Source organism: Schistocerca cancellata, chromosome 6 (assembly GCF_023864275.1).
Source record: "Schistocerca cancellata isolate TAMUIC-IGC-003103 chromosome 6, iqSchCanc2.1, whole genome shotgun sequence".
Taxonomy (NCBI): domain Eukaryota; kingdom Metazoa; phylum Arthropoda; class Insecta; order Orthoptera; family Acrididae; genus Schistocerca; species Schistocerca cancellata.
Genome location: NC_064631.1, coordinates 142,896,874 through 142,913,057, shown reverse-complemented (window position 1 = coordinate 142,913,057; position 16,184 = coordinate 142,896,874). Strand labels below are relative to the sequence as shown.

General features: G+C 39.0%; 1 protein-coding gene across 1 annotated transcript in view; it reads left to right on the top strand.

The window, feature by feature from the left end:
- LOC126190667 (F-box/WD repeat-containing protein 5) overlaps positions 1-16,184 on the top strand; it is an 82,953-nt gene that overhangs the window by 54,714 nt on the left and 12,055 nt on the right. The window contains exons 5-7 of the mRNA XM_049931112.1: positions 9,744-10,182; positions 10,295-10,464; positions 11,846-12,239. Coding sequence (XP_049787069.1) covers positions 9,744-10,182; positions 10,295-10,464; positions 11,846-12,239 — 1,003 coding nt within the window. The remainder of the gene's footprint in view (positions 1-9,743; positions 10,183-10,294; positions 10,465-11,845; positions 12,240-16,184) is intronic.

Here is a 16,184-nt window from a genome sequence, read left to right as displayed (position 1 = left end):
TACAGTCCTTTCATAGTAAACTTTGTGATTTGCATAGCTGGCCATGTTCTGCAATTGTACTGTTCAAATTCAATTAATTTGATACTGATGAAGCGACCTTTTACCATGGAAAGCCCAGGCTGCAGTCCACAGACTCGCAGCAGAAGTGCACGTACTTCATCAACTGGATACACCATGAATGTTTTGGTGGGGGTCTTGAAATATGTGAGCTCAATGCATTTTCATCAGTATTCATCTGAAGATGGCCTAAAGATCATGGCAGCAAGTTGCAAATGTCTGGCAGGTCACGTGAAATGTTATGAAACATCTCATGTTGCATATTATCATTACCCATCAGATTTGTCCCCCTTCAAACTGTTTCCTCTTCCCAGAATTAAAAATGTACCTGAAAGGCTCAAGGTTTGATCCAGTTGATTGTATCCAGAAGATTATGACCAACAAACTGAAGCAAATTCCAAAAGAAGACTTCTCAGGGTCTGTAAAGAAGCTGTAAACTTCTGCTGAGCACTGTGTCACAGAAAAAGGATCCTATCTTGACAGCCGGCCGCGGTGGTCTAGCGGTTCTGGCGCTGCAGTCCGGAACCGCGGGACTGCTACGGTCGCAGGTTCGAATCCTGCCTCGGGCATGGGTGTGTGTGATGTCCTTAGGTTAGTTAGGTTTAAGTAGTTCTAAGTTCTAGGGGACTTATGACCTAAGATGTTGAGTCCCATAGTGCTCAGAGCCATTTGAACCATTTTTGAATCCTATCTTGACAAAGAAAACAACTGTAATGAGCATGCCTTTGGGTTTGAAGTTGTGGACCACAAATTGCATCTAAACTGTAGGCTCTTTCAGATGATGTAGGGTAGGAAACAGTTATGTAACTTACCTGATCTGGTTATTCGTCTTTGGTGGTCTCATAATCTGTGGTCTTGGATGACACTCTTGCTATTAATTGGTTGGAACGACATTTATTAAAGATTGTATACTGTGCTGCAGTACATAGTTTTCAATTCCTTTACTTTTTTTTAAACTGCAGAATTCGATCAATTCTAGATCACCTAGATTCTGAGGATGATTTTAAAGTTAAAAATTTGCTCAGGGCACAATCTACTTTTCCCGAAACCCTCTTAGTACACATCAGTTCCGTCTGCTCTTCAATCATTCAGTAGTGCCTTGGAAACAATTTTGTAGATGACTGGAAGTAAATGTATGCCTTAGTAATTGTTGATGTCTGTCCTGTCTCCCTTCTTATATTGTGGATGGAGTTTGGCTTGTTCCCAATCATCTGGTATTCTTCCATTCTCTCAACAATCTTTAATGAGCTCACAAATAGTTTCAGCTGCCTGCATCCCTCCCAGTTTCATCATCTCAGCTAACATCCTGTATTCTTTTGGCACTGACGTTTTTTAGGTTGCCAATGTATTATTCAACTTGATACAATGGCACTGGTTCTGAATGTGTGTTTTCTTTTTGGAAGTGTCTGAAAATTAATTGTTGTGTTGGTTACTCACAATTTAGACACTTGAACTATTTTTGTTGTAGCTCATTGTTGCTTTTGTTGTTGGTAATCAGTTTGAAGGAAAGGGCTCATTGGATTGTACCCTGTTATTTCTCTTCAAAAATTTTGTATAATTCCCTAGTGTTTTGCCTGAAATTTGTATCTATTTCTTCTAATAGTTCTTTGTCATATTTCCACTCCTATGTTGTAATAATTTTTGATATTTGTTTTCTTCTCTCAGTGTTTGTGGTCAAGTCACACTCTTGTTTGCAGGAATTACATTTTTTCCAAGTTGTCTACTCTGCCGCTTCATCATGTATTTTGCCCGCTGTCTGTGTTTTCTTCTTCTTGGAGGGTGTTCCACTCTTTCACTGCTTCTATCATTGCTTCCCTGACCTCATCCCAATTTCCCATCTTCATTGTGTGAAGGTTTTTAGCAAATTTGTTCATGTCATCTGACACACAAGTTTTGTGTTAATTGTGTAAACTTTTTTTAATGTTGTGGTTTGATCTTTCAGATTGAAATTTGGGTTTGATTACAGTTAAAAAGTGGACCTAGTGTGTGGCTGGTCCCTCTACATTCATGATTTCTCTGTTTTGTTTTGTTATTGCCACATGATCCAGCTGATAAGAGTCTAAATGTGTATTAGAAGGAGACCAGGTCTTTCTCCTTGGTAATTTTCTGAAAACAATCATACAATGAAGGCTTCTATAACCGGATATGTTAGCTGTTGGTGAGTCTTTAGGTTGCGTGTTTGTGGTACACAAAAATTTCCATTCTTCATCTTTTGTCCAGAGCTGCAATAGACCTCTTCAGTGGTGCTCCTGTTTCTGATGAGTTTCTCCAAATGGAAACGATTGACAGATTTAAGTCAAATCGTGTGCAGAAGATGATGAGCCTTTCTCTTTTCTTTTTGGTGCATTTGTGTATGGTAAAATTTTCTCCTATTTCCTAGTATTTATGTTATCTGCCACCCTGAGTGGTTGTCTCCTACATGTAGTTTTGTGTGATACTTTAGTATTTTTTAATGTCTCATTTTTTAGTGGCTCCCAAAATTGTTTGATTTTTCTAGTTTTTTTTTCTTTTGTCATAGTTTGTAGGTGCATGTACATTTACACTGAAGACCCAAAGAAACTAGTACACCTGCTTATACACTCCTGGAAATTGAAATAAGAACACCGTGAATTCATTGTCCCAGGAAGGGGAAACTTTATTGACACATTCCTGGGGTCAGATACATCACATGATCACACTGACAGAACCACAGGCACATAGACACAGGCAACAGAGCATGCACAATGTCGGCACTAGTACAGTGTATATCCACCTTTCGCAGCAATGCAGGCTGCTATTCTCCCATGGAGACGATCGTAGAGATGCTGGATGTAGTCCTGTGGAACGGCTTGCCATGCCATTTCCACCTGGCGCCTCAGTTGGACCAGCGTTCGTGCTGGACGTGCAGACCGCGTGAGACGACGCTTCATCCAGTCCCAAACATGCTCAATGGGGGACAGATCTGGAGATCTTGCTGGCCAGGGTAGTTGACTTACACCTTCTAGAGCACGTTGGGTGGCACGGGATACATGCGGACGTGCATTGTCCTGTTGGAACAGCAAGTTCCCTTGCCGGTCTAGGAATGGTAGAACGATGGGTTCGATGACGGTTTGGATGTACCGTGCACTATTCAGTGTCCCCTCGACGATCACCAGTGGTGTACGGCCAGTGTAGGAGATCGCTCCCCACACCATGATGCTGGGTGTTGGCCCTGTGTGCCTCGGTCGTATGCAGTCCTGATTGTGGCGCTCACCTGCACGGCGCCAAACACGCATACGACCATCATTGGCACCCAAGGAAGAAATGACTCTCATCGCTGAAGACGACACGTCTCCATTCGTCCCTCCATTCACGCCTGTCGTGATACCACTGGAGGCGGGCTGCACGATGTTGGGGCGTGAGCGGAAGACGGCCTAATGGTGTGCGGGACCGTAGCCCAGCTTCATGGAGACAGTTGCGAATGGTCCTCGCCGATACCCCAGGAGCAACAGTGTCCCTAATTTGCTGGGAAGTGGCGGTGCGGTCCCCTACGGCACTGCGTAGGATCCTACGGTCTTGGCGTGCATCCGTGCGTCGCTGCGGTCCGGTCCCAGGTCGACAGGCACGTGCACCTTCCGCCAACCACTGGCGACAACATCGATGTACTGTGGAGACCTCACGCCCCACGTGTTGAGCAATTCGGCGGTACGTCCACCCGGCCTCCCGCATGCCCACTATACGCCCTCACTCAAAGTCCGTCAACTGCACATACGGTTCACGTCCACGCTGTTGCGGCATGCTACCAGTGTTAAAGACTGCGATGGAGCTCCGTATGCCACGGCAAACTGGCTGACACTGACGGCAGCGGTGCACAAATGCTGCGCAGCTAGCGCCATTCGACGGCCAACACCGCGGTTCCTGGTGTGTCCGCTGTGCCGTGCGTGTGATCATTGCTTGTACAGCCCTCTCGCAGTGTCCGGAGCAAGTATGGTGGGTCTGACACACCGGTGTCAATGTGTTCTTTTTTCCATTTCCAGGAGTGTATATTGTGTAGGGCCCCTAATGTCTGAAGTAGTGCTGGAAAGAATTGACTCCACGAATCCTGCAGAGCTGTCCATAAATCCATGGAACAAGTATATAAATAAATAAATAAATAGATAAATAAGAGTATGAGGGGGGTAGAGATCTCTTCTGAACAGTATGTTGCAAGGCATCCCAGGTATGTTCAATAATGTTCATGTCTGGGGAGTCTTGTGGCCAGTGGAAGTGTTTAAACTCAGAAGAGTGTTCCTGAAGCCACTCTATAGCAATTATGGACAGGAGTGGGTGTTGCATTGTCCTGCTGGAATTGCCCAAGTCCGTTGGAACGCACAATGGAGATGAATGGATGCAGGTGATCAGACAGGATGCCTACGTACATGTCACCTGTCAGAGTTGTAACTAGATGTATCATGGGTCCCATATAACTCCAGCTGCACTAGCCCCACACCATTACAGAGCCTCCACCAGCTTGAACAGTCCTCTGCTGACATGCAGGGTCCATAGGTTCATGAGGTTGTCTCCATACCCGTACACATCCATCCACTCGATACAATTTGAAATGAGACTCGTCCAACCAGGCAACATGTTTCCACTCATCAATAGTCCTATTTCAGTGCTGACAGGCACAGAGGAGGCATTAACCTTTATGTCTTGCAGTTATCAAGGTTACATGAGGGGGGCCTATGGCTCCAAGAGCCCATATCAATTATGTTTCATTGAATGGTTCACACGCTGACACTTGTTGATAACCAAGCATTGAAATCAGCAGCAATTTGCAGAAGGGTTGCACTATTGTCTTTTGAATTATTTTCTTCAGTTGTCGTTGGTCCCTATCTTGGAGGATCTTTTTCTGGCCACAGCAGTGTCGGAGATTTGATGGATTACCAGATTCCTAACATTCACAATACACTTGTGAAGTGGCGGAAGAGGAAAATCCCCACTTCATTGCTACCTCAGAGATGCTGTGTCCCATCACTTGTGCACTGACTATAACAGCATGTTAAAACTTGCTTAATTGTTGATAACCTGCCATTTTAGGAGCAGTGCCACACACTTATCTTATAAAGGCGTTCCCGACTGCAGTGCTGTATTCTGCCTGTTTACATGTATCTGTATTTGAATAAGCATGCCTGTACCAGTTTCTTTGGTGCTTCAGTGTGTGATGGTATAGCTAAAATTTGTGTTATGGTTTGTGTTCAGTTCCGTTTGACTATGAAAGCTGTTCCAAGCATAATGACTTTCTGTTTATTCTGTATGGACATTTTCGCTTTGCAAATCCTGTAGACCAATGTTTCAAATTAGTTCTCATCTCTGTATTTGGGTTGCAGAAGTACTAGTATGAATATATTATGTATGATTAATACATTTGTCAATTGTTTTTTTTGGACCTTATGCAGGAAATTCAAGGAACTTCAGATTATTCTTTACATGATGTTCTAATCCCTCCAGAATCCAATGACCTAGTTGCATCATTGTTCCCAGTGATGAAAGACTGATTAGCTCGAGGAGTACTTTTCGGTTCAATGTTTGCCAGCACGCAAAAAAATGATGGACTTCATTGAAGGAGAAAAAAAAAAAAAAGATTTACGAAGCTTAGCTCAACATGGGTTCAGAAGCAACAAATCTACTGAAACTGCAGTATATGATTGCATAAATACGCTATTATAACTGTTAAGATAAAAAAACAACCCATAACAGCCATATTTCTGGATCTGTCAAAGGCTTTTGACACTGTTGACCACAAAATATTACTGGAACACTATGGTATCAGAGGAATTGCAAACAATTGGATTGCTACATTCCTAACCAATTGGATGCAGAGAGTCAGCATGAAATACACTAATAGACAAAGCAATTCAATAACCGAAGTACTATCAAGTAATAAAACTGTAAAGCAAGGTGTTCCACAGGGCTCAGCACTGGGACCCCTACTTTTCCTCCTGTATTTTGACTTGAGCCTGAATGTTGATGCACACAAAACAATATTTGCTGATGACACAACTGTACTCCTCAAAGGGGAGAATACAGAGGCTGTGAAAAAAGCTGTGAACTTGGCCACTGAACAACTCAGCAACTGGGCTAAAATCAACATATTAACTATCAACACCAAAAAGACAGCTTCCATGAACTTTCACATAACACAAAATGCAAATTCCTCTCAGCCATTTGTCACTGTAAATAACCAGCCAATAGATTCCGATACTGTTTTCAAATTCCTGGGTCTGTGGGTTCAAGATAACCTGAAATCGAATACACATACAGGGAAGGTAAATGCCAGGATTTGTACCGGCTGTTATGCATTGAGTGTACTGAAATCATGTGCAAGCCTGAAAACATTAACCAGCGCATACTATGCTTACATACAAGCCCACCTAAAATATGGTGTAATATTCTGGGGAAATTCTCCAACTGCTCTGAGCACATTCAGAAACCAGAAGAGAGCAATGAGGATTATTACTGGGAGCAAACCCAGAGACTCCTTCAAACCCATCTTCAGAAAGTTGGAAATCCTTACACTGCCTTGCCTCTACATCCTTGAGACTCTAAAATTTTTCAGAAACCACATAGTGTCGACTGACACCAGAGTCGTGAAAAATAATGAAATACATGAACACAACACCAGGAAAAACGCAAATCTGCACGTTATAAATACAAACACTCAACTGTGTAAAAAGGGAGCTTTCCACATGGGCCTCCAACTGTTCAACAGTCTTCCCACTAGTATTAAGTCCATCAAAGACAACATAAAATTTAGTAAAGCCGTGAAGTCATATTTGTTGTGTCACTGTTTTTACTCTGTAAATGAATACTTAGAACAGTAATCTTACTATTTGTGTTAAATTGAAAACATTTAGCAATATAATACATTAGGATACTATAGGCCTATGTTAATATAAGTTAACAATGTTAACTGATATTTTCCGGCATCTGCAACACACTGTGTACCATCAGATCACATGGAATAAATAAATAAATAAATAAATGCCTTGGTTAAAAGTAAATTAGGGAGAGATGTTTAACCCCTTTGTGGGATGTTATATTTGTTTTCAAATTGTCAGGTGGGGTTCAACAGGCTGCCCAGTGTGGAAACAAATTCCTATTGTAGCCAACCACTTTTGTAACAGATGTTGCTGATTTTTGCAGCTGCCATCAACATGTAAATTAGGGATGGGCAACGTTTGGTGACCTGCAGGCCTGATTCACGTACTCATTTAAGCTTGCGGGTTGTCTTGTCACGTGGCGTGACTGCATTGCTCCTAGCACGTGAAGTCAAAACTGTAGTGCCTGTGACTTCAGTGTTTACTGGCAAAAGCACTGACATGAATGGCACCCATTTCCTGACACTCTGCAACAATAAATTGTCCCTCAGAATACACATTTTTGAGACTACACTCGTATTATCTTCACCTCATCTTCAAATGTTTACATTTATTTATGCCTTTTTGTTTATTTACAATGTTTTGTACTAACTGCCTTAAAAACTTTCCTTGCAAATTCTGCAGTGCCATTAATAAAAAAAAATAATGTTGTCAACATGTAAATAAAGGTAAACATCTAAAAATGTGAAGTCTGTCATCTTGAGATGTCATCATGAAAAAATAAACACCTATAAAGGCAAGTAGTTGTAGCTAATTAATTATAAATTATCTTCAATTTAATAGTTGCAGTGTTCTGATATGTCTGCAATGGACAAGAATTATTTACTAATGTTAATAAGAGACATAAGAGTAAAACAAAATAAAGCAGTGAGGCAGGCAATCCCAGTTGACAAGCAGTTAGGAGAAACTTTGCTGTATTTGGCTACAGGCATATCTTCAGACACTATTTGCAAGGCCATCATTTCTTCTTTTATTTTAAAAATCTAAATCACTTGAACTTGGCATAAATCAGCTGTACTGTATAGAAGCCAAACTGCAAAAAATGTGAACAGAATGGCGAATTGTCAAACGGGTAATATTCACCCTCACATGCTCAATATGTACTGATAATACTGAGAATATTTTTGTTGGTATCAGTATTGTTCATCAGTATCATAAGTTGTTAGCACTATATGAGATGATCGCAACTGCTCAAACCCATGACAGCAGAGCTCGCTAAAACATCTACAGATTTTGTGGCCAATAGGATCGCAGTACTCATGTAGTGATTAGTGTCAAAAATGTGTCCCAGATGGAGTACAGTGCGAGCATCCCTTGCCCCCCCCCCCCCCCCCCCACTCCACCCCCCATCCCCGGTTCACATAGTATCATAGCATTCTACATTTGATTGTTTTTTAACAGTGATACATAGATGTTAACATAATGAAAGACTACTGCTGATTCACTGATACTGGTTAATGACATAAATATGTTGCCAACTGACAGCTAATATCATAGAGATGCTTATGTTGTGAGTGCGTACTACAGACTGACTATAACGCAATGTCTGCTTCACGATAATTAAACCAGGACTGTCTTACACTGGCTAACACCATAGGGATGTTGACAATTTAGCCATTAGGCATGAACTGACTGCAGTGTTATCTTCCACAACTATTTATAAATGTGCGGAAGAATAAAACTCGGACTCTGTTATCATATATCCAGAGTATCAACAGTGACAGGCAGAAGTTGACCTGACAGCAAGAGGGAAGGTTTATACATGCATTGTGTTGCTTGACACAGCACTGTTTTTTCATTTTGATTAATGGTTTAGTGGCAACCCTGATGGCAGCCATATTGGTGTTTTTATGAATTTTTTTTTTTTTCTGTTTGTGCTGAAAACTGGAATAAACAAACATCATATACAGGTTGCTTTTATTACTCAAACAACAACAAAAAATCATCTTAAAAATCAAATGAAGCATTGGAAATCAGTGATGATAAATATAGCCAGAAGAGTTGTATATTTGGGTATGTAGTAATGGGGTCTTCGTTACCTGCCAAAAAATAAACATAATTAAATATCAAGGGTTTGGAAAATAGTGTATAATATTCGAGTAAGTATTAAAATCTCTCAGGATCATAGAATAAGGAAATGATAACATGACAGAAATACACTAGTACATGAACAGCAGGTGAGTAGTGCAGTTTTAAAGTTCATATGATGTGTTAGAGGTAAAAATAGGAAGCCAATAAATATTTGTATAAATAGTAACAAAGAGTTTTAAAATCACACCCCAACTTTTGTTACCTCTTTAACTTTTTGGTTACAAACTGGACCTCTCACATCTACTTGTACAAGCTGTACTTATTTTACATGATGCAGCAGTCTGTGAATGTTTGAAAAATTTAATTGAGTAATGAATATTGCTAATAAATTAGAGGAATGCTGTATCTTATTGACTCCAAAGTGAAATGAAAGTTTGTGTCACAAGTTGTGTTGTAAAACTACAATGTATTCATTAAGAGACGACTGTATTGTAAACTTCATGGTTTGATAGGCTAAAGACTATGCTGTATTAGAAGATTAACTGATTTGCAATTTTTAAAAATATTTTCATATAGTGCTTGTTCTGTAAACTCTATGCAGTAAGTGTAAAATATTGTTCTGTACTCAGTATGTATGATTAGTATTCCAATACTTGTTGATGCAGAGTATACAAATATGAGTGTAGAGCAGATTTTGTATAGTAAAACCACATTGCAAGATCCTACTGTGTCGTGAAAGTGCGCAGTTACTACAGGAAAGTGAAATCTACTTTTCAGATGGTTTTGCCCTGCAATGTAGAGTGAAAAACAGACCATATGACATATTTGGGACATGGTTCAGTGATCAGTATTTATTATCGGGTGATCTTCACTGGCTTGCACACTTAGTCAGTACGTCTGTCCTGTGGTTGAATAAAGCATCCCAAGAAGCAAATTCTGAACATGTCCCAATCACCAGCAAGTTGTATGCATTCTACAACCCCAACTCCAGCTCTATCCGAGCGATAATGGTAGCCAACTGTTTGGCGCCTTCACCAACACAGGTTAATAATAGTAACCAACAGTCTCCAATGGAAACCATTCAAAAATCACTGAATAATGAAAAAAGAAATCCATATCCATCAACAAGTGAGATGAATGGATCACCACTGTTATACAATGGAAGTCTTGAAGAAGATCAACCTGAATCACTAATTCAGGTTTCATCATGTTTACAGTATGTACTATTATACAGTTACTATTTAATACCTGAGTATATTTTCTCTGTATTCAGTGTTGATGTAATTGTTTTTAAAGGTTACACTATTATGATTAAACAATTCTTTCAGGGCAAATTCCCTTGAAGGTGCCTTTTTAAATTGGCGTCGAAGAAGTGATATTGTTGATTATCCATGTTCCATTCAGTATAATTCAGACTACAGAAGGGTGGAAACACAATGTGGAAGATCTAGCTATGATTGCAGTAATGGTAGTAGAGAATATGGACTTTATGAAAGTGGTAAGTTTTCAGTATTTTGTTACTTAACTGAATGGTCATTTCTTTGAAGAAAAGTTACATTTTTAAGAACAGAATCATAAAGAGTTAGTCCTCTGCTATCATTTATTTGTATTGAAACTATTTTGTATTAGACCATAACTTATTTGCATTTTTTTCATATTTTCATATAAGATGCATTCTGTCAGCTCTATTTAGTGAGCATAAAACATTAGTCTGAATTTAGTATGCATGATTATTATGCCAATTCACTTGTTGATGTGAAATGTACAGATATGAGCTTAGAGCAGTTTTTGTAAATTAAAACACAATGCAGGTCCAGAAGATTCACTTTTCTTTTAGCCTTTCATGTTGTAGTAGACAATGCATTTATGAAGCAGAATATCACATTTATATGCTACTTGTCCTATATGGTGGTAATATTCGAAAACTAATCTGTTTTTTTTTTTTTTTTTTTTTTTTTTTTAATCTAGGACGAAGTTAATATTTTTAAAAAATCTACTCTGAAGTTTCAGGTTCAATATTGTGAAAGGAAATTAGTGATTGTATATTGGTTTAATAGTAGAAACCACAAAATAGCACCAATCATAGCACTTGTTTCATATCTAGGCTAGTTGTTAGCTTGACCGTTTGAGACTGAATAGGAACTTTTGATATATAAATACCAATTTTTATTCATTCATCATTATAATGAGTTGAAAAGAAAAATGCCATGGAACCAAAAATCCCTGCACGCGTAGTGCCTTTTAATTTCTCCTCGACACAAGCAGAGATTAAAAAACTGCGCAAAGTACCTATTTGCAGCTTGATCTATTATAATAATGTAGTTGATCCCAGATTGCCCCCTCCCTCTCCTCTCTCTGTCTACAATATTTTTTACAACACTCATTTTAATCCTAAATATCAGTCTTGATTGCACATTACTGCACAATTCACAGTGACTGATGTTTGCTTACTGCCATCATCAGATCATTAGGAGTATTCTGAAAAGAATATCAACATCACATAATTTGTACATGACAGTACACAAGCAATCCACACTATGAGACATGATCATATGCTTGTTTATAGACTTTATTTGCAATTGATACAATGTCATTTACCTCCAGGCAACCTTCAGTAACTAAAAAAAAACTAAGTCTGACCATTTTGGATTTCATATTATATTTTTAAATGATAATCGTTGTATGTTGTAAAAATAGATTTATTGGCCAGAGGGTAAAAAGGGTAGACCACATCCAAACTGGTCATAACAACACAACAATGTTTTGTGATTACCATTCCTTGGGTTAGTGAAACTTATAAAATTTTCCATTGTATGAAACTGCAAATAATTTTGTATCATGTTACATTCTCAACTGTAAGTTTCTTTCTGCTGTTACAGACAGGGACACAGTAGATGGAACAGATGAAAATGCTTCTGAAAATTCTGAGGCATCAATGGAAGCAGAAGAATGCATGAGCGAAAGTGATGATTTAGCACAACAACCAGAAAAATATTTAATATTTACTACTGGCTCCAAAACTTATACTCCACACTTAATAGGATTCAAACGTATTACATCAGTTTCGTTTCCTCAGAAACTGGATCCTGGACCATCACTGAGAGAACGAATAGCTGCGAGAGCTAGAGAAAAGGAACTCAGGAATGCTGAAGTGCCCATACCAGAACCTAACTGGCTTGACTATAATGAGGTTGCTCACAAATTTGACAAAGTAGACCATGTTATTGATCTTCATGGTCATATTATAGGAATGGGATTATCACCAGATCACAGGTGAGTATTTCATTAACAAACTATGAGTTACTACCATTGTCACCTTCCATTCAAGTGTTGAGATGGACTGTAACTATTATTTGGGAAAAAGACAACCTTTGGATGCAAATCCAATAACCCTTAAAAGGCCAGGTTCTCATTCCAGTGAACAAAAAGTAGGAAAAGTTTGCAAATTTTTTTGAGACAATGAAAAGACATACAAAGGATCTGTTTGGGAATTATGACTGATCATACTTTCGACTTTATTTTAGAAGAAAAAAATGGCACCTATAATTATGATTTGATCGAGGGTTGTTACTACATTAAATTTATGGAAGCTTTTACACAACCACAATGAAATAACTTTAAATTTAATGATATGGTGCTAATTTAAACTTTGAGTTTGAGTTTTTGGGAATTTTCTCTTTATGGCTTTACAAAAAAATAGTTTATACTAAAATTTTCATATGTTATAGGTATAACCTACTACGAAAATTGGCTAGAAGTTAATAGGTTGAATAGTTTTTATTTTATGCTGCACGGAGCTTTGACAAATCATTTCTCAAGAAAAACCTGTGTAAAGTTGAGGAAAACTTTGATATGTATTTATTAGTTCAATTTGCATAAAAACTACATGGTGTGATATATTTTTAATGTTGCTAAACATGAATCTGAATTTAGATTTTCGAAATTCAAACTGGCTAATTCAATGGACCAAAAATTATGTGTTGACCAACTTTGACTAAAATTTGACAAAAAAAAACTTTTTACTTACTTATGTTTAGGGCTGCAATACCAGCACCATATATCAACCCTTCCTCTAATTCAACCTGTTCCAGGATAACAATTCCCTCATTTTTCTCGTCAAGAAAAGCCGATCTGGATGAGCTGGGTATACTGCAATCGACAGCCTGCACACGTTGTTCGTCAGACTTTTCGGCAAATATGTTCGCATGCATACTGCGATATAAATCATTTTGTGAATGTGCATCACAGCACAGCACATTTTCTACCTGAATCAGGCATCTCCAGCTGAGTGTGTCCCACAGCCGCCATGACACTGCTTTGAACAATGGGCTGTAGAAACTTTTGTAATGCATGGATAAAAAAACCTTTTCACTCCAACACATATACCTTTCAAAAAATTTGAATTTTTGACCATTTTGAATGAGAACCTGGCCTTAATGATCCAAATATTAATATAAGGCTACAAAGTTTTGCAGCTAAAGAAGGGCAAGAAGAGATTATGACAGGGTTTCCTTTACTCAATAAGTCATTGAACTAAATCATCTGTCTGGGAACAGTCAAGAGGTTTACAGTGAGAGAGACTGAATTGTCCTCCTAGTAAAGAATAAGTGTCTCCAAAAAAGGCGATAGGTGTTAGCCAGATTATGGCCGAGTAGTATGTTAACATTCCATCTACATAAACCACTAATATCCTGGCAGTACAGAGTGAGTGATAGACGGTTGGGACTTAAGTTCCACCTATGCTGAATGGACACTTACATATGGGAGGTCAGTTTTCTGTTGTCTGAAGCTTCCAGTGCATAATCTGGTTACTAAGAGCTTATTTACAGCATGTTTTGACACCTCAAAGTGAGTTCCAAGAAAATATTCCTCAAACCTTTCTAGTTATTATGGGAGGCACAACAATTTCCCAATACAGGAAAATGATGAAACTAGTTTCTTTATCTAATATAATGGGCTTCTAGCAACTCTAGCAGTGTTTCTTAATGTGAAAAATCTTTAGCTCACCGCGGTTTGAAATCCACATTGGATTGTAAGCTCTGCTACAGCTGGCTGGGTAAGTCAGTTCAAAGGTTGGAGAAAGACAATGACATACCACCTCCAGTAAACTGCACCTAGTAAACCACTGTTGTCAAACCAAACTTAGAGTTGATGATAGCTTTACCTGTGCCTATGCAAAAGACTGTACCCACCTCAGTAGTTCGAGCAGTGGTGTTTTCACTAGGTTTGAGATTTAGCCTTAATGAAAGATATTTTTAAGGTATCTAAAATGACAGTATCTAAAATCCAAGTTCCTCCAGTTAATGATGACCTGAGCCGAGCAGTGCATTAAAAATACATTCAAAGAGAATTTAGACCTATTGTAAGGCACCATTACACCTACAAGTGGTGATAGTCAAAATACCATCCATGAAGTGAAAAGCCTGCAGAAATCACAAGGAGTAGTCTCCATCCAAACAATAACAAGAAGTTCAAACATCAGGCATGTGCAATGATAAGGAGCCAACTGTGATGATACTAGATTGGTCACAACTAATGCAAATGATTTATGCCTCAAGTGGGCGCACCATTTTTCATAACACAAGCAGGTACGTGGCACGCTTTCTACACACGTGTTACCTAGGTAAACATGTATGAACAAAATTACAAGTCAATCTTTGTTTAATTAAACTACAATAAAATAAACTAACATTATATGAACTAAATCACTGTTTAATTAAAAAATAATAAAATATACCTTTCATTGTTTCACTCTGTTGCCGCACAGAAGTGTTGCCCCACAATAATGACCCACTCCAAGCATTAAACAGTGCAGTTGCATCGGATCCCTATCAGCTGCTTATTTGATTACTGATTATCTCATAGATAACTATCTCATTGTGGGATTGTGCTGCTAGCTCAGAATTTGGGTCATTTTCATGCACAAATTGTAAATTTTGTCTTACTTAGCTTGCTGTTTATCTTATATTGCTGCTGCTCACTTGGACAATGACAAGACAACTTATTACTGTGTTAGCTGATGCAGTAATGGAGGAGTAGGTGTGGGCTCACTATTGTAAAACAGCAATGAAACAGCTCAAAACAGTGTTATTTGTGATTGGTGCACTTTATACACAGGTGCGTGCCTGCTCCATGGTTAAGTGGGTTCTGAGTCTTTTTAGCATCATTAGACAACAGAAACAAGCAGTAGATAAAATGGTGGATCCTTGTGGTGAATAACAATCCTTGTGTTCATTCAAATATGCAAACTCAGACTGCTGTACTGGGCATTAGCACTACCAGAGTCTAAAGTATTGGCTGTAGCAGTTGAAAAATTGTACAGTGAGGCTACCAGTGGAGAATGCATATCAGGCTGCAGGCTCTCTCTACTGTCATCCTACGTGTAATCAAAAATAACTCAAAAACATCATCTGATTTGGGTCCTTGTACCTCCTTAAGCTTGCATACCTTGAATGCCTGCATCACCCTCACAACTTCACCACTGCATTTAAGGTGAAGGCTGGTGCCATCATATGATCCATGTTTTGGGTATAGAAGTCAGCCAACTAACATAAAATAAACTTCAGGCCATAGTAGTCATAAGAGTGCATGAGGATTCCCTAATTGTAAGTAGTTTTATCAATGCTGCTACCAGGCTTCTGCTGTGGTGGAACACATCTGGAGGTTGAAAAAGATTTTGATAATGCAACCACTGCTGCAAACCATATTGTGTGCTGAAATTGCCCTGTGATGTTTAGCTGCAGGTTCTTCCACGGTTTGCTAATCTGACCACAGTGCACATTCGGTAGCATCCATATCTACCCAGTATGTGGGGGTACCTATTTTTAAAATTTATCCTGGTAATCCCCAACTGTCTACCGTGATACGGAGCCAGGAACTGTGGGCACACTGGCAGAGAGATAACCACATAGTGCCCTGTGCTTTTAGCACCAAGAAGCATAATGCCATTAACCAGTATCAAGTGGTGCTGGAGGTCAGAAGTGTTTAAGTCCATGTTTGTTGAGCAGGAGTTTGATCTTGTGTGATGTACATAGCCATAACCGGGAAGTGTTATAGGTCTTATAATACTTCTGCATCAACCTAAAGACAGAGAACAGTTGAAATCTTGAGTTGGGGTACGTGGAAAGGAGAACAGTGTGCCTGTGACTGCATATTGGGAGATCAGCGTAAAATGGATTTCATCATTGTATTTGGTTAGAAACAATGTTCAGCACTGCA